The following is a 19,617-nucleotide window of genomic DNA, read 5'->3' on the forward strand; positions in this document are numbered from 1 at the left end:
CCCCATCGCGTATCCCCGGCGGAGCTATCTCAGCACGTGGACCGCCGTACGCCCCGCCCCCCACCAAAAGCGAGCACTTTGTGGGGGAAGTGAAGCCCCCGGAACCCGGCGGCCCGCACTCGGAAGCGTTTTCCAGAACGACTTAACGGCTTAACAATGGAAAACTCGCAGAGCTGGAGCCAAGGCCTTTCAAGTCGCCGCCAGGTATGCGGCTGCAGGTGACCCCACCTGCACGCGCCCGCCCGCCGCCCAATCCTCTCCGGGGAGGGCGGGGGCCGGAGTTCTACGGCAGGGGGAAGGTCTCCGCTGGGCCCTGCACCCCCTCCTCAGAGCCCCCCGGCCCGGCGGCGCGCAGCCGCGGTGTGTCCGGGAGTCGGCGCCGCGGCGCGCTGGCTCCTGAATGAACGCGCTCCCTTCCCCCGCCGTGAATGAAGGTTCCCACAGCCAGGGACGGTGGCAAAGGCGCCCGCCGCGGAATTGGCCCTCTCGGGGCCGGCGTCCCTCTCGGCTTGCGGTCACTTTGGCGAGGGAACAGGGGTCGAGGAAAGCGAAAAGGTGATCTAAGTGACTTTTGCATTTTCTTCCCAACCAACTTGGTTTCCCGTTGAGCCACTGGCCCTTTGTTTCAAAGGGTCACCAAGAAATAGCACAGAGCACTCTAAATGAGCCCAAAACTTGTAGTTCCTGCTTCGTGGTGGGTTTTATCAAGGCCGTGCAAAATTAAACCTTAAGCAATGAAGTTTTTAAAAGTTGCTTTTCTCTCTCAAAAAAATAAAACGCGCCCCTGCTCTCCTATAAACAGCCTTTATTAAAGGCCCGAAGCTGTTGCCGCCACCCCCACCCCCACCCCAGTTCTCCAGGGAACGCGGATCTGGGCTCCCTGGGGTGGGGGCTGGGCGGCGGGCTCTCCCCACCGGGCACCAAATTCCAGCGCCTCCCCCCGCGGGTTCCTGGACGGCTCTTCACGCTCGGCAGCCGGGCTTGCACTTTTGCGCCCGTCCCTGAGCGGGGAAATCAACGAAGTTCCTAGTCTAGATCTGCCCGGCCCGCCTAGTAACAGCGCCGCGCCCCCATTGGCTCATGCTAATTCCAGTTTCCTCCGTCTTTCTCCGGGCTTAGGGGGAAGCTCCCTCCTGGACCTGGAGTCCGTCCCGCCGGAGTGGGCGATCCTCGTTACGACCCGCTGCCCCTCCCCGTGGCCAGTCTGCCTCGGGCTCGGGTGCGGGCACACGCGGGGCTCGGGCCCCTTCGCCTCCCGCCCTCCGGGACAGAAGCAACCCGGTGGTAGCGCGCAACCCCATAAATCATCCCGGCGGCCGCCGGGTCGGGATTTTATGAATGAAAAAGCAACCCCGCCGCCCTCGTGCACGGGCTGATGCTCCGAGGCTCCCGCGTGCCGGGGGCCAACGCGAGCCTGGGTGCCCAGGGAGGGGGACACGACGGTGGGCGCTCGCTTGTCGGGCCATCCGCTCCTCCCGAGGCGTGAGCCCAGGATAATTACCCTCCTGGACCCGGAATATTAGTAACCCTGATTATCGGCGGGGGAGGGGCGCGGGAAGAATCAGCTCTGAAAAGTGAGGGGGTCTTGTCCTGTTGTGTGCGCCCTTGCGAAGGGGAGGGGAGCTTTTTAATCCGTTTTCTTTGAGCCTTTAACGTTAGGGTATCAGATGGTTTGATGACACTAGACTATATTCAGAGGGAAGTTAATGAACAGTGTTCTTAATTTGGGGCAGGTAAAGTAAAAACTTAAAAAAAAATGTTAAGACTGGGTAAGATGTCCTTTTATTTTAAAAATAAGCACCAAAAGAGACTGACTCTTTTCAGTCTCTGAAACTATATTCTTTTATATTCTTATAAGTTTGCGATTAATATTGGGGACTTGCGTATAGCCGCGAATATATATAGGTTTTGTTTAAAATCATCAGATCAATACACCTATTTCTTTAACTTGTAATTGTTCTGATTGTTGCCAGACCCCCGCCAACCGCCTCAGGCTCACGAATGCAGCCCCAGGGCAAATTCTAAAGGTGAAGAGAGGTCCACACCCCCAACAAAGCCAATTAGGAAGTTTCCGGTGGTCTTCTCCCAGGCGGGGAGGCGACTAATATTTCCAGCGATTTAGCTTAATTTTTAATTAAAAAAACGAGACAGGACAGAGACCACTATTTTGCAGCCTTCCTTTCAGAGTGTTTTTCTAGCTGTTAAATTGCCGGCACAGGGCGGGGGCGGGGGGGGGGAGGGTTGGGGGCCCCCCGCAAGAATGGACTAGCTAAGGTAGGAAGACAGCGCGCACATCCCCCGGGCGAGGAGGACAGGGCGAAGGAACTGCTGGCCACCATCTTGGGCTGCTGCTGGAATTTTCGGGCATTTATTTTATTTTATTTTTTGAGCAAGCGAGTGTTAGGCTGAAAGCCCTTTAACTTTGGGGGTTACCCCTCCGGCATTTGCACAGACACCCCTCGGTGCGGGAATGAAACCTACACCGGGGTTGTCGGCTCTGCCCTGAGTCCCTGAATGGTAAATGGTTCCTGAAATTTACACGTGTTAATGAAAATGAAAGAAGACGTAGACGCTAAGATCCCTTGGCTGCCTCCGCCCGTGGGTGCCCTCGTGGCGTTCTCGGAAATGCGCCCATTCTCCCGGCGCAGAGTGTCACCGAACCCCAGCGTCCCCCTCTACGCGGTCTCCCCCAGCTGCGTGTGGCCTGCCCGCCCTCCTAGTTGTCCCCCTCTGCAGAGCCACCTTCACCCAACACCCCAAATCCTGCGGGACCCGCTCGGGGAGGACAGACCCCCCCCCAACCCCCGCTCCTGCACCCCTCTTTCCCGGCGGGGAGAAAGGCAGCCTTAGGACAGTTTGCATTTCTATGAAAACCCGGCTTCGGGGGCAACACCGCGCGGTGCAGGCGCGGCGCCTCCGGGATGGCTTTTGGGCTCTGCCCCTCGCCGCTCCCCGGCGCTCGGCGCCCGCGCCCCCTCCCCCTGCGCCCGCCCCCCCTCCTTCCCGCTCCCATTCTCTGCCCGGCTTTGATCTCTGCTTAACAACAGTAACGTCACACGGACTACAGGGGAGTTTTGTTGGAAGTTGCAAAGTCCTAGAGCCTCCAGAGGGCTGTCGGCGCAGTAGCAGCGAGCAGCAGCGTCCGCGCGCTCCGGCGAGGGGCAGACGAGCTCGAGGGAGCGCGGGGCAGCAGGAGCCCGAGCCGAGCGCCGACCCAGCCCCGGACCCACCGCCGCCCCCCGGCCACCTAGCCGAGCCCCCAACCATGGCACACCAGCTCCTGTGCTGCGAGATGGAAACCATCCGCCGGGCGTACCCCGATGCCAACCTCCTCAACGACCGAGTGCTGCGGGCCATGCTCAAGGCGGAGGAGACCTGCGCGCCCTCGGTGTCCTACTTCAAGTGTGTGCAGAAAGAGATCCTGCCGTCCATGCGGAAGATCGTGGCCACCTGGATGCTGGAGGTGCGGGGCTCCGGGCGGCTCTCTTAGTACTTTTCTGCGACTTGTTGCGCAAACCCACTTTTCTTTGCCACTCATCTCCCTCCCTTCTCTCCCACCCGAACTTTGAAGTTTGCCAGAGTGTTGCTAGGAATCGTAGTTCCAAAATATATAGATATTCAGGGTATTTTTTTTGAACAAGGAGGGAGTGGGGGTGGGGTCATTAGATAATTCCTTTCGTGGGGGGGGGGGCGGCGGCAGTCGAGGAGGGGTACCCTGGGGGAAAGCCACTGCCCGGGCACCCCAGTTGGCTTCAGGGTGCGGGCCCGCAGACTGGGCGTCCTTTGTGGCCCCCACCGGGACCTCCACCGCGCAGCCCCGCTGCGCCTCCTCTTGCGGCCGCGCGGCTGCTGAGCCGCCAGCTTCAGGGGGAGGGGGCATAGATTTGATTTTTAAATTAATATCCATGGACACGTATGCAAGGGCCGCTCGTGCCAGTATTATGCGCCATCTTTGTTCTTTTATTGCAAAGCAAAAGTGTTTATTAATAATTGGGGGCAGGGTGGGGGCGGGGAGCGGCCGGCCAGGCGCTTGGGGCCGCCGCGAGGGGCCGCGCCGCCACCGGGAACCAGCGGGAGGGGCGCGGGGACAGAGCTCGGGTAGTTGTGGGGGGACCCCTCTCGGGAAAGGGGGCCCCTTTGTTCAAGCAATGGGTCCCGGGGCGTCCCGCAAGGCCAGCTTGGGCCGGAGAGCATGCCGGGCGGCAAGGTCGCGTGGCCCCCAAGACGCTAGGAATGGACCCTCATCTGCCGGGATCTCAGCTTGGGGGACCTGTCTGGAGCGAGCTGGGGGCCAGGGGCACGTTTTCAGGCCTACAGAGGGCTCCCCGGGGCACCGCAAGTATTTTAAAATAATTTTTGAAAGTGCGGCGTGGTGCCCTTGCGAGAGGGAAACGGCGCCCGCGCCCAGGGGGAAGGGGGGCCCCCGAGTTTGAATTCCTGGGGCTCTCCCCTGAGCCCGCAACGAGCTCCCGACTCCCGGCCTGGGTAAAGGACAGTCTGAGGGTCATTTTCAGGGCATTTTTATGTACCCACTTAATTTTTTTATATTTTTAAATATTTTTTGAAAAGATGACGTCTGGGGAAATGCGGCGCGGCGGCCTGGGACGCCACCTTTGTGTCTCGCAGGCGCTGCGAGCGCGGCGCCCAGCCCCGCGGCCCTCCCCGCGGCCCTGCGCCCCATTTTTTGTCGACCCCAGGTCTGGCGGCTCCCGAAGCACCCACGCGGGCCGGGGTCCCCGGGACCCACATCCCGCGCGCGGCACACGCCGCCCAGTCGTGCCCGCTCCCGCCCCCACTGTGCCAGCCTAGCTGGGACTTTCCCTTTCAGTTTCGGGGTGGGTGAGTATTGGGGACTCCCGGGAAAGAGGGGCGCGGCGACGGCGGCTTCTGCTGCCCCTTGCCCCGACCCTCCGCGCGCTCGGAGACCTCGCAGTCCAGCTGCCCTGGCGCGAGCCGGGTCGGGGGGCGCGAGGTCTCCGAAGAGGGGGTCGGGCGCTCCCGGCGGCGGCGGTCACGGCCCCCGGTGCCCCCCCGGCAGGTCTGCGAGGAGCAGAAATGCGAGGAGGAGGTCTTCCCGCTGGCCATGAACTACCTGGACCGCTTCCTGTCGCTGGAGCCCGTGAAAAAGAGCCGCCTGCAGCTGCTGGGGGCCACCTGCATGTTCGTGGCCTCGAAGATGAAGGAGACCATCCCCCTGACGGCCGAGAAGCTGTGCGTCTACACTGACAACTCCATCCGGCCGGACGAGCTGCTGGTAACCCTAGGACCCCCCTCCACGGCCCCCGAACGTAGCCGCGGGACCCCGGGTTGGGGGGGGGCGCGGGGGTCCCCGGCGGGCCGCCGAGAGACCCTCGGCCCCCAAGGAAGGCGGCCGCACGGGCAGGGCCCCGCGCTGCCCCGCAGCCGCGCCGCCGCCCCCCGCGCTTTCTCTCTGACTCCCACCACCTCTGCGCCCCCAGCGTTGCGAAAAGTGGGGGGCGCGCGCCCTCCAGCGGCGGCGGCGGGGCGGCGCCCGCGCGGTTGACCCGGCTCCGCGTTCCAGGTGTGGGCGGGCCCCTGGTCTCCGCTGGCCCAGGGTGGGCTGAGTTTAGGGCAGGACCCTTGGCGAGCAGCACCGTCCCTGCTCGGAATGTGGGGTCGCGCGCTGTCCCACTCCCTTCCCGGACCCTCCAGCGACCCCCATCCCCTCTCCCCGAACCCTGCTCCACTGGGGTCCGCGCCTGCGCCTCTCGACACGCGTTTCCCCGGGTCTGCAGCACATGGAGCTGGTCCTGGTGAACAAACTCAAGTGGAACCTGGCGGCCATGACCCCGCACGACTTCATCGAGCACTTCCTCTCCAAAATGCCGGTGGCCGAGGAGAACAAGCAGATCATCCGTAAACACGCGCAGACCTTCGTTGCCCTCTGTGCCACAGGTAGGGTGCTGGCCCCCGCCGCTGGTGCCCGGGAGGAGCTGCTTGGCCCGCGCCTCGATTTCCGCGTCGGGGGAGATGCGGGAACATTTCCCCCGGGCCCCTCCCGTTCTTGGAAGCGCTCCTCTGTCCCCTGTTCTGGGGAGCAGAGAGGGCTGGGCTGCTTTTAAGGGCTCCAGGGAGGGGGGCGTTGCCTCCTGGGCGGGGGCAGCAGAGGCTGGTCTGTTACCACCCAGTGCCTGGGGGCCGCGGGGGCGGGTGGCCAGCCTGCCTGTGTCCAGCTGCTGTAGCTTCTGCTCCCCACTGCAGGCAGGGGTCACTCTGTGCTGAAAGGGGTCTACCTTGGCTGTCCAGCCCCCACCGTCCCCCTCCCCACCCGTTCCTCCCATGTCCTCAAGGAGCCTGAGCTGCGGAGGCCCCCTCCTGGCCTCTCCCCGGCTGGGCCACCTGCCAGGGGCGCCGCCAGGGGTGGGGAGCGCCGGCCGGCAGCGCCTGGACCACGTGCTCTGGGCCGCCGGCCTCGGCCCTCGCGCGGGGGCGGCCAGCAGAGGCGCTTGGCTGCCTGAGGCCCCGCCAGGGGCGCCGGCTCCGCTCCCTGCTCTCCCTGGGAGCAGTTTCAGAGCGCCTGGGCTCAGGCCGCTGCGGTTGGCAGCAGGAGCACCCCCCCCAACTCCCCTGGCACCGCTCTGGGCCATCCCTGGGGGACCCTCCCTGGCAGGGCCCTCTCCCCAGGCGGCCAGTCACTCAGAACCCAGGGAGACACAGACGCCGCCTCCTACTTCTCCCAGCCCTGCCCCCGAGCCCTGTGACCCCTTCCTCCCACGGATCCCATGCTCTGGGCCCAGGACCCCTGGGGACCCTGACCAGGGACCCATGCCCCATCCTGCCCAGCTCTTCTGCGGGCCGTCTCTCACCCTCACCAGGCCTCAGCAGTCAGACCTATTGGGGGCTCCCTCTGGGCGACCTGAGGACCACGCTCCACCAAAAAGGAGTTGACATCTTTCCTCTCCTCCCGAGAACGGGTGGGGTCACCCACCCACCATCTGATGTCACCCTCTCCATGTCCAGGGGCTCTAGTGGCTGAGGTTTCCAGGTTAGGGGAGGTGGAGAGATTGTGCTGCCCCATTCTTCTGCCTGCTCAAGGCATGAACCCCTCTAAGAAGGACCCCTCAGAAGTCGTCCTGCCAAGTGAGCCGTGCAGTGGGGGCAGACGAGAGGCCAAAAACATCTGTTTGGATGGATCTGAGGGGTGAGGGTGCCCCCTCCCCTGGCTCTCCTGCCCCGCAGCACCCGCCCTTGGGCAGGGACAGTGTCGGGGGGGCCTCTCACACGTGTCTCCCCGGCCTCCAGGGGCCAGCCCGGCAAGCGGGTAGGGAGGCATTCTCTGGCTGGGATCCCTCCGAGAAGAGAAGCCTCCAGAGGTTTGCAGGCAGCCTTTTATGGAGCTGAAAGTGGTTCAGAGAAACGACCAAGTTTCCCGCAGATAATGCAAGGAACGGTTCCTGCACACGCTCCCCTGAGGATGGCTGGGACAGCCCGGAACACACACCCCCACTCCAGGGACCCCTGGGAAGTGGGGTGTGTGGCCTGGGAGGGCTGCAGACAGCGCAGAACCCGGGCACAGAGGCCGTGCCTGCGCTCTGGTGGTTGTCTGAGAACCGGCCCAGCCAGCGCCCCTGGCCTGGAGTTACAGATACCTGCGCACACTTGGGGTGAAAGGCGGGGGATGGCCCGGGTGACTCAGCATTTCATCTGCAGCACCACTGGCGGGGGCCGGGGAGCAGCACCCCCGAAACCGGGTCCTGAGCTGTTGAACTTAAGTGGCACAGCTGTGTGCTTAAATCACAAGTCGGGGTAGGGGGTGGTTTCTTGAGATGAGAAGGGCATGTTACAGCCTCAAACAGGTTTTGTGAAGTGGAGGCATGAGTACGTGCCCCAGCCCTCCACATGGCAGGGGTCCCTTTGAAAGGTGCTGGGGAGGGGGGCGGGTGTCTGCTCTTCCTGGTCCATGTGCCTGGCAGACCTAGGTTCCTGACTAGGTGCCCAGGGGTGGTGGGGCACGTCACCCACACACCGGGTAGGGTTTTGCTCTGCTTCTAGCATGCGTGTCCATGTGTGCACGCTACGTACTCAAGTTGCTCAGTTGTGTCCGACTCTCCGCGACCCCATGGACCATAGCCCACCGGGCTCCTCTGTCCGTGGGCTTCTCCAGGCGAGAATACTGGAGGGGGTGGCTGTTTCCTTCTCCGGGGGAATCTTCCCAGCCCAGGGATCGAGCCTGGGTCTCTTTTATCACCTGTTCTGGCAGGCAGATTCTTAACCAGAGGTGCCGCCTGGCCCGTGGGTGTACGCAGTAGCGCATTTCTTGTGAGGAGCACCTCTTTGAGACTGGCACAGTACCAGGCTGAGAGCACAGGACCTAGGGGGTCAGCTCCGACGCCCACCCTGGCTGTGGCCCACTGGACTCTTGGCCGCTTGGTTGTGTCTGACTTTCGGCCACCCCCTGGACTGGGCAGCAAATAGGAACAGCTGTTGGAGCTTTCGAGTTGAAATCTGTGCACCCCTCATCTAAGCAGATAAGGCCCCCAAAGAGCCTGCACACGTACGCACGCTTATGCTTGTGCACACCGTCCAAGCGTGCCATCCCTTCCCTGCTGGACGGGGCTCTCAAGGTGCGGCCAGTCAGAAGCCGTGCTCTGGCCACAGCGATGTCTGAGATTCTGATGGGCCCTGATGAAACGCCCTCAGGCTGGGTGGACCTGCTCCCGTTTAGAGGGAAGTGGGGAGACACTCCACGGGGGCGTTTCTTTTTTAAGTGGTTAGAGCATGCAGCCCCAGCTTTGTCTCCCCTTCAGGGCTGCCTGTCTTTCTCCCCTCCCAGCCCTTCTGCGGGCTCCCGCTCCCTGGAAGGAGGCCCTGGCTGCTCGCTCACAATGAAGTCTCAAGCCAGGCCGTGGGGCGGCAGCGTGCTCCCCAGCCCCACGGCGGTCGCGCTGCCTTTGTGCACTGTTTCCCCCCCGCCACTCACCTCAGTGGTGCAGGGCAAGGCGGTGGGGACTGACCTCCTACGGCCCGACTCCAGGCCGAGAGGGCCCCCTTGCCTCCCGTTCAGACACTCAAATCAGCAGCCTCCCGCCAGTCATTCCTCGTTGAAAACAACAGAGGTAGCCTGCAGGCCCTGGGGTCACTCCAGTGTCCCTCGTGGCTTTTCCACCTTCCATGACACTGTTCCCCTGAAGGGAAACCAGCTGTCCGCACAGCAGGGAGTGGCCGACAGGTGACTTTGTCTGGGCACCACCCAGGGAGCCACCTCCCACCGCCTGGGGTGGACACTTGCCCTGGGGAGAGCTGCTGAGGACGGGCGGATGCAGTAATGAAGTCACGCTGCACCCCTCCCAAGTCCCTGGGGGCGGGTAAGTGGAGTGGACATCCGAGCATGTCTTCCCACGTGGAGGATGGCCGCCCCGGTGCTTGGGGTTAGCGTTGTAGAGGGACACCACCTTCCTCGTGGGTGTTCCCCGCCTTCTTACGACTCTTCTATGTGCTGTGTGAATAAGCGATCCATTCATAGGCTTCCATGCCAAGAGGCCTCCACCAGCGGTTTTCCTCGTGTGCTTCCCTGGTGTCTGTAAATGAGCGTCGCGGGCCGTGCTCGGGGAGCCTGAGCTGACTTACTCTCTCTGCCGCCCAGGGTGATGACCAAGGCTGGGGCGTGGGGACCCTCGCCTACTTCCTGACCATCCCCTTGAAATCTGCAGGACAGGCCGGGGGTGGGGGCCCCTGAGCACAGGGTCCCAGGGCGTCCTCACTCAACCCCCTTTCCTCTCTGTCTCCCCCTGCCATAGACGTGAAGTTCATTTCCAACCCCCCCTCCATGGTGGCCGCTGGGAGCGTGGTGGCCGCGGCGCAAGGCCTGCACCTGGGAAGTGCCAACGGCTTCCTCTCCTATCACCGCCTGACGCGGTTCCTCTCCAAGGTGATCAGATGCGACCCGGTGAGTGTCCCGCTCCCGCGTGGGCAGGAGGCCTGCCTGGCTCTGGGTACTAGAAGTCGTCAAGGGCCTGGGAAACGGGCCACACGGAGGATGGAGAGACCAGTGGCTGTCTGCGTCCGGAGGCACAGGGCCAGGCTTCGGCCCTGGCAGAGTGCCTGGGGGCACTCCACACCCTTTCCCGGGGGGCGGGGCTCCTTTGGGGAGAAAAGACTCCAGGAACTTATCAGTGGGTAGGAGGGTGGTCTCCGGGGGCCCCTGGAGCCTAAACCCCTCCCAGGGTGGGGGAGCTATCCTGGAAGAGGGGCCACAAGGCAGGCAGGGTCAACGGTCCGTGCCCTAATGCAGTGTGGGGTGGGGACTGGTCGAGCTTTGTCCGGGCGACAATGTGGCTGCCCGATAAATGGAAGCTTCACAAGGGTTCCTGTGAGGTCTCACTCCACGGCGAGCCCGCTCCAGACAACTTGTTCTTATGGCCCCTTTTGAGAGGCTGCCTCTGTGAAAGCCGGAGTCCATTGTCTCTTTCTCCTTAAAGATGCCATTGTCTTATCCCCCATTCTTATTCTAAACAATTAAAGTGACAATTACAAGGGTCGGGGGCATTTACCAAATTAGACCAGCAAGGTTTGGTGGTGGGGGAGTCACACCGTCCCTGCCAGGGTCCCGTGGGGGAGACAGTGACCGCCTTGACCCCGGTCCAGGTCTGGCTCGGGGTGTGGGGTGGATGCCCGCCTGTCCTCTGCAAGCAGCGCTTGGCTGCAGCCTGCGTGACCCCCAGAGGAGGAGGCTTTCCTGTCTGGAGGCGTGGGCATCTTGGAGAGGGAGTCCCGGGAAGGAGCAGGCATCTCAGCCTCACTGCCAGGGGTCAGCCTCAGCTGAAAACGCCACTGATGGTGCTGTCCCCAGACAGTTGTAGGAAATGGCTGCGTGACCCCTCATTTGAATAGATTGTTTTAATTAGACCTGAGACAAAAGCTTCCCGGCTAAAGGATGGGGCCGTGGGGGAATCGTTAGTCTGGTGACCAGGTGACAAACAGCACTGAGTTCAGACAAAGTTCTTGGTGGTGGAGGCATGGCCCCATCTGCCTTCTACAGGATGAGGCTGTGAGGCTGAGGGGCTGTGGGGTTTGGGGCTCCGCAGAGAGGGGGTCCCTTCCTGTACCCCTCTGCTCTAGCTCCACCACACGGCCCCCCTGAGTTACAGCGGCAAGTGAGCTTTCCCCGGGAGGGGAGAGGGGGCCTTCCTGCTATGGTGGGGGGGGGGGGCTTTCCGGAGGTGGGTGTTTGAATGGGAGCCTGAGGCGGGTGCTGGCAGTCTTGGGCCTCCCTCCACACCTTCTGGGCCTCAGTTTCTGCCTCTCTAAAATGGGGCTATGTGCACATACATGCCTTCTTCCTTTGCCGTGATGAATATTGAAAAGGTGTCTCGGAAAGCCTCCCCAGCCTGTAATCCCTGTACCATGGGAGATCCCCGTACCCATGGGAGATCCCCCGGGGTTCACTCAAGCCCTCCTGGTCCAGCTTCACTTATCTGGGGTGACGTTCACCGTTTCCAGCCCCATCTAGGTGGAGGCTGGGGGGTGCCTTCCCATGCCAAGCCTTGCTCCTCCTGTGGGAAAGGCATGGGTCTGGGTTCCAGGCTGCCTTGAAGCCTTTTCCTGATTCTAGAAGAGAAGCCCTGTGTGGCCTCTCTGTTTAGCCCTGGAGCCATGGCCACCTGACTGCCAGCGGCGCCTTTGAGCTGCTGGGAGATTTGCCCCCAGGTGGGACCACCAGAGGCCCACGGCCTTCATGGTTCCTCCTCCCCCTTGAACGCGTCGGGTGGTCGCTGCGGGAGGAGGTCTGTGGCGGGAGCCGTGCCCGCCAGAGCGTCTCCCGGGATGCAGGCCTGAGCAGGAGAGGACGGCGGTAAAGGACCCAGGCCCCCCAGGGCCGCCCGGTGTTCATCCTCGGTCAGGCACAGCCTAACGCTTTTGACAGCTGTTCATCACGGGAGGCTGGGTTCACCACAGGGCTGACACGACAGAGGTTAAGTCCAAGAAGCGGGGGCTCAGCGGGCCTCCAGTCCGGGCTCAGATAATGCTGCTGAATGTGCTGAGGGGGCCTCAGTGGGGCCAGTGGGAACCTGGGGGCTGGGCTCTGCTGGGGGCTCCGGGCAGGTAGGCAGGGTCAGCTGTGTCCACCGGAGGCCCTGGGTCCTGAGCGGGCTTGCCACTGCCTGGGTGATCTGTGGGCTCCTCGGGCCAGGGCAGGGGAGCAGCTGGTGGCCAGACAGGGTCGGCACTGTGGATCCTGGGGTCCAAGCAGCGGCCTAGAGTCTGAGGGGAGCGGCATTTGAGGTTAGCGGAGCCCCTTCTGAGAGCCCCGTGCCCACCCCCCTCGCCTAGGACTGCCTCCGCGCCTGCCAGGAGCAGATTGAAGCCCTCCTGGAGTCCAGCCTGCGCCAGGCCCAGCAGCAGAACTTGGACCCCAAAGCCGCAGAGGAGGAGGAGGAAGAGGAGGAGGTGGACCTGGCCTGCACGCCCACCGACGTGCGCGACGTGAACATTTGAGGGCGCCGTGGCGAGGGAGGGGCCGCCCCGGGGCTCCGGCCTGGCCCCCTCGGGGGGGAGAGCGGCCCCCTCCTCACTGTCCTGGTGTTTTCCTTTGCTCTTTCTCCCTTCCGTCTCTGACTTAAGCAAAAGAAAAAAGTACCCGAAAAGCTGTCTTAAAAAAAAAAAAAGGAGAGGAAAAAAAAAATAGTATTTACATAACCCTGAGCTGAAGAGAGGGAGGAGGGTTGTGCTACAAAAATAGAGGATTTTAAGCCCCGTAATCAACTAGTTTTGATATTCATGTGTTTGTGTCTCTGTGTTGTAAGAATAGACATTAACACAAGGAGCGAGTCTGCGGGAGAGGATTAGATTTGATTCTTTATGTGTTTAAAACAAACAAACAAAAAAAAGCATAAAAATATTTCTTAAAAAAAATAATAGAAAAAAGTCCACATCCCATTTTTAAAGTAGAAGAGGATTTTAGATAGGGGAGCATACTCGTGTGCTTTTCTTAAGGACACGGCTTTAAAGCAGTTTTAGGCATCCTGTATCTTGCTTATGCATGTAGTCACTTTATAAGTCATTTGTTTATTTTATTTTGTAGGTAGGCGTGTAACCTTCACCTTGTCAATGGCTGATGTAATGTAACCTCTCGGCTAGGGTAGCATTAGAGTTTGGCATCTTGGAAAGGCTAATCCTCTTTCTCCCTGTGGACTGACCACCGGGGGCGGTTTGACAGGCGCCGGCCTGCATCACGGTGACGGAAGGCCACCGCCAACTCCTAGCGTCCACTACCAGAAAGAGAAACCGCAATAGCGACCTAATATATTCTATTTTTATAATCTTCATATTTTTGTAGTTAACCTGTTTATGAGATGCTGGGTTTTTTTTTTCCACTCAACAGACCTGCAGCCTGCTTATATCCAGGTGAAATCTACAGCTGTTCTGTTTTGTTTTGTTGTTTTTTTTTTTTCCTTCTCGATATTCCAAAACCATTCCATTTCAAAGCACTTTCAGTTTCTAGGTGACATCTCTGCTTCTGTGGTGTGTGGAGGGCGGGGAACAGTTTCCTAATGGAATGGTTTGGGGATATTCCAGTACTAGGGTGCAGACAGGACGCAAGGCAGGTGCTTGTCACTATGGTGTTAGCGGAAGGGGGTGGTGATACTTTGGAGGACTAGGTTCTGGTCGAGGAGAAGAAAGCGTGTATCCATTCTTCACGTTGCCAGGATGGTGTGTTCCTTTCCTTTTCTGTAGAGAAGCTGAAGTTTAGGAATCCTTCAGTGCCAACTGGTGTTTGAAAGTAGAGGCCTTAAAGGTTTACCTAGAGAACCAGCAGTTTCAGAGTTAACTTTAGATGTTTTGCAACGGAAGGTTTTTAAACACTAAAATATATAATTTATAGTTAAGGCTAAAAAAAATATTTATTGCAGAGGGTGTTCGTAAGGCCAGTATGATTTATAAAGTAATGCAATCTCCCCTTGATTTACACACACACACACACACACACTTTTCTGCCTTAGATGTTGCAAGTGTAGGACAGTTTATTAAAGTTAGATCCTTTTATAGGAGAGAGGGGAAAAGAATCCCGAGAGAAAAACACAAAGACGTGAATTCAGCTGATCTGGCCTGTTTGGTGTTTCCCAGAGTGATCCAATTGGAGAGGCATCAGTTTCACGGACAAGTAGGATGCTTGGAAACAAGTTCAGTTCTAATACGATCTCCAACCCCTCCTTTCGTAAAAGAAACTTAGCAACCGATAGGTAATTTGCACATCTTGGCTATGTACCTTTTTGTAATTATTCTGTAGGGAGTGTTTGAAGGGAGCAAGGAGGTGAGGGTGGAAAGTGTGCGGAGGGGAGGCGGGTGGGGACCACGCGAGGGACAGGCTGCGGCTCCGTTTTCTTTATTCGCTGCTACCGATGACTTCCCAGAACAGTTTGGAAACATTCACATTGCTTCTCTTTATCTTTCACATTGTTTTGCTGCTATTGGAGGATCAGATTTTTTTGTTTGTTTTACAATGACATATACTAGCCATGTTCTAGTTTGAATTTTCTCATAGAAAAAAAAATGTATTACGGATGCCTTTTTTTTGTAGGTTTTTTTTTTTTTAATGTGATCAATTTTGACTTAATGTGATTACTGCTCTATTCCAAAAAGGTTCCTGTTTCACAATACCTCAAGCTTCACTTAGCCATTTGCAGACCAGGCGGTCAGGCTCTGTCTGACCCACGGCCTCCTGCTTCGGCAGACAGACACGTGGACGAGAACCCAAAAAAAAGGGGCCTGGTGGGGATCCCCGACCCCTGGCCACATTCACGAGGACCCCTGGGCGTGTTTCCTCTGCCCTGCGCCTGTTATGCTGGACTCTCCACCTGACCTGAGATTGACCATCCAGTAGGTTTTTTACAGCTGTATCGTTCTTTGCGTATAGCTATGAAAACTGCATTGTTGTTGTTGCTGTTGTTGTTGTTGTTGTGACAAGTGTGTCTTCATGTGCCACCGTGGTGCTGTGCTGTAGGACTTGGTCATTTGGCATGATTGCAATCGCTCCCGGACCGTGTCTCGGTTTGGGGTGCGTTATATGTGTTATATTAGTGTTCTGTTTGTGGTTCTGGTCATTATAGCAAAAAAAAAAAAAATGCTCATTTAAAGAGACTTCAGATCTCAACGATAAGCCAGCTAACGGGGCTGTATGCCCAAGAGCCGCCAAGCACGCTGCCGAACCAAAAGGACTTGCACCATCCACCGCAGCCCCAGACGGGGCAGCCGCGACCCCCAGGCCCCTGGCAGGTGCAGCCCCGCCTCGCCCGCCCTGCAGCCAGACCCTCGCTTGCGCTTACCTCAACCCTCCTGGCTGTGGCGCCTCTGTCTGAACCAAACGGGGTCCGAGCGGGACGGTCTGTCCGTGGCCCACGGTGGGGGAAGTGTGTGCGCTGAGGCCAAAGGCAGGGGCGGGTCTGGGGACACAGGCAGTCTGTCCCGGGGCCGGCGAGTGGGTGGGCACTTGGGGGGGGTCTGTGTGTGTTTATGGTCGCACGCCGCGGTGTTTCCCAGCACAGACATGTAACCGGCACGTTTCCAGCAGGAAACAAGACAAACGTGAAAAGTCTAGAAATAAAATTGGTAAAACCCCAGTGCGGCGCCTGCTTGTCTGTCTCCTGGGGCGGGCTGACAGGTGGGCCGCTGCGGACACCGGGGCCGTGTCAGGCCGCCCCGGGCGCCGTGGAGTGTCGCGGGGTGTCTGCCCGCCTCCCTGGCCTCCACCCGCTAGGTGGCGGGACGTCCAGTCGCGACAACCGAGAACACCTCGGCGTGTCAGCGGTCCCCTGGCGAGCAGCAGGGGGACGTCCAGCCCAGAGGTCTGCTGTGGGGTGCACCACGTGGGCCCCCGGGAGACGGGGGACATGCTTCAGGCGGCCCTGACCGCTTCAGACAGCAGCTCGGGGCCCAGTCACGCAACCGTACTGTCCCTCCATGGACCAGCCCCCATCTGACCAGTTCGCCCTCTCCAGTTATTTGCAGATAGTCAAGTAAAGTTGGCATTCCTTAACTCTTCTGGCGCAAAATGCTGTTTGCTCTAGGTGAATCGTGGCCCCAAGGGGCCCTGAGCCCGGGGGAGTGATGTGAGTGTCCAGTCTGCGGTCCAGTGGCCTCCACCCGGACCTGGTGGCCTGGGAGGCCTGCTGGACACCTGCGAGGCCTCTGGGCTTCAGAGGTCTGTGAACTGCCCACATTCCCAACGCCAGGTGGAAGTAGTATGCGAACCTGGGTCCCACCCCTGCAGGTCCTCTTCTCAAAGCCTGGGGGTCCCCGAGGTGCCCTCCCCCAGCCCCCCACAAGCATTCACTGAGCTAGGAGCTCAGGAGCCAGGAGCAGGCCTGGGTCACGTTGCCAGTCCACCACTACACACCAGGTCAGCTCGCTGCAGCCCTTATGAAGCACCTGCCGTGTACCAGGCTACAGGGAGAAGGGTGGGGGAACTCACGAGTCCGTGGAACCTGTAGTTTCTGGGAGAGGGTGGGGTGGAGGGGCTTGAATTGCTGCCTCCTCGCACAAGCACTACAGCTGGATGTGGGGAGGAAAGCAAGGTCCCTGCGCTCTGAAAGGGGGTCCCATGCTGCAGGGGCGGAGGGATGGCGCTGGGGGGTGGGGGGCACCTGAAGGCCAGGGCCCGGTCTGCACCTCTGCAGCGGCTCAGCCTGGGACGTGCCCCGTCTTTGTCAGCCCAGAGATGTTGACGGTCTGTCCCCGCGGACTGCAGGCCTAGAGGGGCCCAAGTGAGGCTCTGATGCCACCAGGGCCTCAGGGTATCTTGAGGGGCAGTTTCGGGGGAGCGGGGGCTTCCCTGTTGGCTCTGTGGGTAAAGAACCCGCCTGCAGTGCAGGAGACACAGGGGCCACAGGTTCAATCCCTGGGTCGGGAAGACCCCTGGAGAAGGAAATGGCGACCCACTCCAGTCTTGGAGAATCCCATGGACAGAGGAGCCTGGCGGGCCGCAGTCCATGGGGTCACAGAGAGTTGGACGTGACTGAACACACCTTCCTAGAGGCAAGAGTGATTGCAGTAAGTTCCAGTGAGAATCGACAGAGGAAGCTGTGGGGACAGGGTGTGGGGGGAGGTGGACGCTGGGGCGGCCGGGGCTGCGGGCTGTTTTATGGAGTCTAGGGTTTCAGGTGGAAGATCTGTTTGTGGGTTGACAGGTCGGACAGTGGAAGGAAGAGGGCGTGATGGGGAGGCGGCCCTCGTGTGCAGAGCAGGGGAGGTGGAGAGCCAAAGCGGGGGACCCAGTGTGGACGAGATGCATGACCCCCAGCGCACAGAGGGTCTGGGCTGAGGGTCCTCCGGGGCCTGTCTTTCCAGTGGCGAAGCCACCACGAGGGGGGGGGCTGGGCTCCCCTCAGTTGTGCTGCAGGCCCAGAGCTCTCCAACCGCCACCGTGCCCTTGGGGTCCCCTCCTGGGATGGCAGTGAAGGCCCTGTCCCCTGGCTGTCTGGCTGCCCCGTGCCTGTCATGAAAACAAACCCGGGCTTTTGAGGGGCTTCTGAGACGAAGCTGTCCAGTGTCAGTCCACTGCCCCCTTCTGGAACCCTGGTCTCAGTTGGGCCCACGGCCACTCACCTGGGGCCTCCCTGCCTCCCAGCTGGTCTCCCTGCCTCCGGCAGCCCCTCCACCCTCTGCCAGACCTCCCTGGGGCTTCTAGCTCCTTCCGGTTCTGTCTGAGGTCCTGGGGCCCAGGCCCATCTCCAGGGCCTCACCCCCATCTCCCCCAGCGTCACCCCCTCTATCCACCAAGTTCCCGCCTTCAGGACTGTAGGACAGGCAGGAGGACCAGACCACCTCCAGTTTTGGGCCTGGAGTCCCCTCCCCCCGTCCTCTGTCGAGCTGACATAGACCCTCTTCCCGCATTCCCCACCCCACCTAGACGGGCGGCTCTGGGTGGTCCAGGAACCGTCACACATGGTGCTTCCCCGCTCCAGACTGTGAGCCCTGGAGGACAGCCGTCTGGCTGATGGGGTGCGCCCCTGGCCTGCACACAGTGGGGCCATGTGGAGCTGCAGAGGCCCTTCGGGACCCGGGTGTGGTGGGCAGGCCCCCCGTGTTGCGAGGAATCCAGGGCTGGGGGCTCCCCTAGGGCTGGCCAGCTCCTGATCCTGCCAAGGAGGCCCAGTAAGCCCCAGGACATGGCCTGTGTGCTAAGGCCAGGGCGGGGGGTGGTCCCTGGGCAGGCATGTTTACAGAGGAGGTCACAGTCGGGGCCCTAGGTGACCACAGCCTTGGGCCAGGCTCTCACCTCCCCCCGACCCCAAGCCTGTCCCCCTGGAAGCCAGGCAGCGGTATCTCTGGGCCCTGCAGGTGGCAGGGGTCGGCTGTCCCGCCGTGAATCCAGCCCCAGCTCCGGGGGGCGGTGAGGGGGTTCGCCTGTGTGGGGCGTGTGTCCCACACGCTGGGCCGCCTCTGAGCGCACAGGGTTCTGTCATCCCAGGAATGCCTTTGATCAGGAGTTGGTGCAGGGGGGACGCAAGCCGGCCCCTGGCCTCTAATCCGTTCCCACAGTCCCCCTGCCTGCCGGCCCCTGCCCTGAGCCACACCGGGGCCCAGGAGACAATAGCTGCGGCCGGTGGGCGGGCAGCTCAGCAACAGGGCTGGAGGCCCACATCCGGGGGCATTGTCACCGCTGGCCCGGGGTGCACAGGGGGACTCGGGAGCCCTCACCGAAGGGCTGCCGCCGGCCGGGACAGCTCAGCTCGTCCTTACGAGCTGCAGCTAACGGCAGCCGAGATGGCCTCCCCAGGACGGTCCTCCAGAGCAAGACCCGTTTAGCTGGAAAGTCAGCCCACAGCCTGGAGCTCGCCAGGCAGTGGTCCTCCCAGGCCCATCGCGGGAGGTCAGTAGCTCAAGTTCACCAGTCACACCCTGGGGACAAGATATCGTGCTATGAGCCAAACACATCACTTCTCCCTAAGTCTTGAATCAGCCCCCAGGGGTTGCTGACAGGCAGCGGGCATGCCGGGGATGGGCCCCGCGGAGCTCACGTTCACTCTGGGAGGGACAGTTACCCCATCTTCCAAGGGTTGGCAGGCTTTCCACAAAGGGCCAGGCCAGGCAGTAGGCGCTCGGGGCTTCACAGGCTCTGTTCTCCATGCAGCTCCTTGAACCTGCTGCATGGCGCTCCAGGCACAGCCAGCCTCGGTCTGGATGAGGGTGGGACTGAGCCGACCTCTGCTGCAGGTGTGGAAACAGGCCCAGAGAGGTGAAGTCACTGAGCCAGGACCACACGGTGGGGAAGTGACGGAGCCAGGCCAGTGGCTTGTGTCTCTGGGGCCTGTGTCTCTGGGGCCTGCACCACCCATCAGTCAGCCTGGCTGCCCCGCTAAGAAGGGCACAAGGGCTTCAAAAATGCACTTGAAGAAAATGCACGCAGCCTTCGAGTGTTTTCACCCTATGCTAGTCCTAAAGGAAAGCCCTGAATATTCAAGGGAAGGACTGATGCTGAGGATGAAGCTCCAATACTTTGGCCACCTGATGAGAAGAGCCAACTCACTGGAAAAGACCCTGATGCTGGGGAAGACTGAAGGCAGGAGGAGAAGGGGATGACAGAGCATGAGATGGTTGGATGGCATCACTGATTCAATGGACAGGAGTTTGGGCAAACTCCAGGCGGTGGTGAAGAAT

The 19,617-nt window shown here is 60.6% G+C and overlaps 1 protein-coding gene across 1 annotated transcript; it reads left to right on the top strand.

Annotated features, from left to right (window-relative positions):
* The first annotated feature begins 3,052 nt into the window (after nucleotides 1-3,052).
* Nucleotides 3,053-15,578, top strand: CCND1 (cyclin D1). Its single transcript, XM_040255272.1, has 5 exons — nucleotides 3,053-3,463; nucleotides 5,039-5,254; nucleotides 5,757-5,916; nucleotides 9,759-9,907; nucleotides 12,292-15,578. The coding sequence occupies exons 1-5, from the start codon at nucleotides 3,266-3,268 to the stop codon at nucleotides 12,454-12,456; spliced, it is 888 nt and encodes a 295-aa protein (XP_040111206.1). The 5' UTR covers nucleotides 3,053-3,265; the 3' UTR covers nucleotides 12,457-15,578.
* Nucleotides 15,579-19,617: the final 4,039 nt, after the last annotated feature.

The sequence above is a fragment of the Oryx dammah genome, unplaced genomic scaffold, assembly GCF_014754425.2.
Source record: "Oryx dammah isolate SB20612 unplaced genomic scaffold, SCBI_Odam_1.1 HiC_scaffold_15, whole genome shotgun sequence".
NCBI lineage: Eukaryota > Metazoa > Chordata > Mammalia > Artiodactyla > Bovidae > Oryx > Oryx dammah.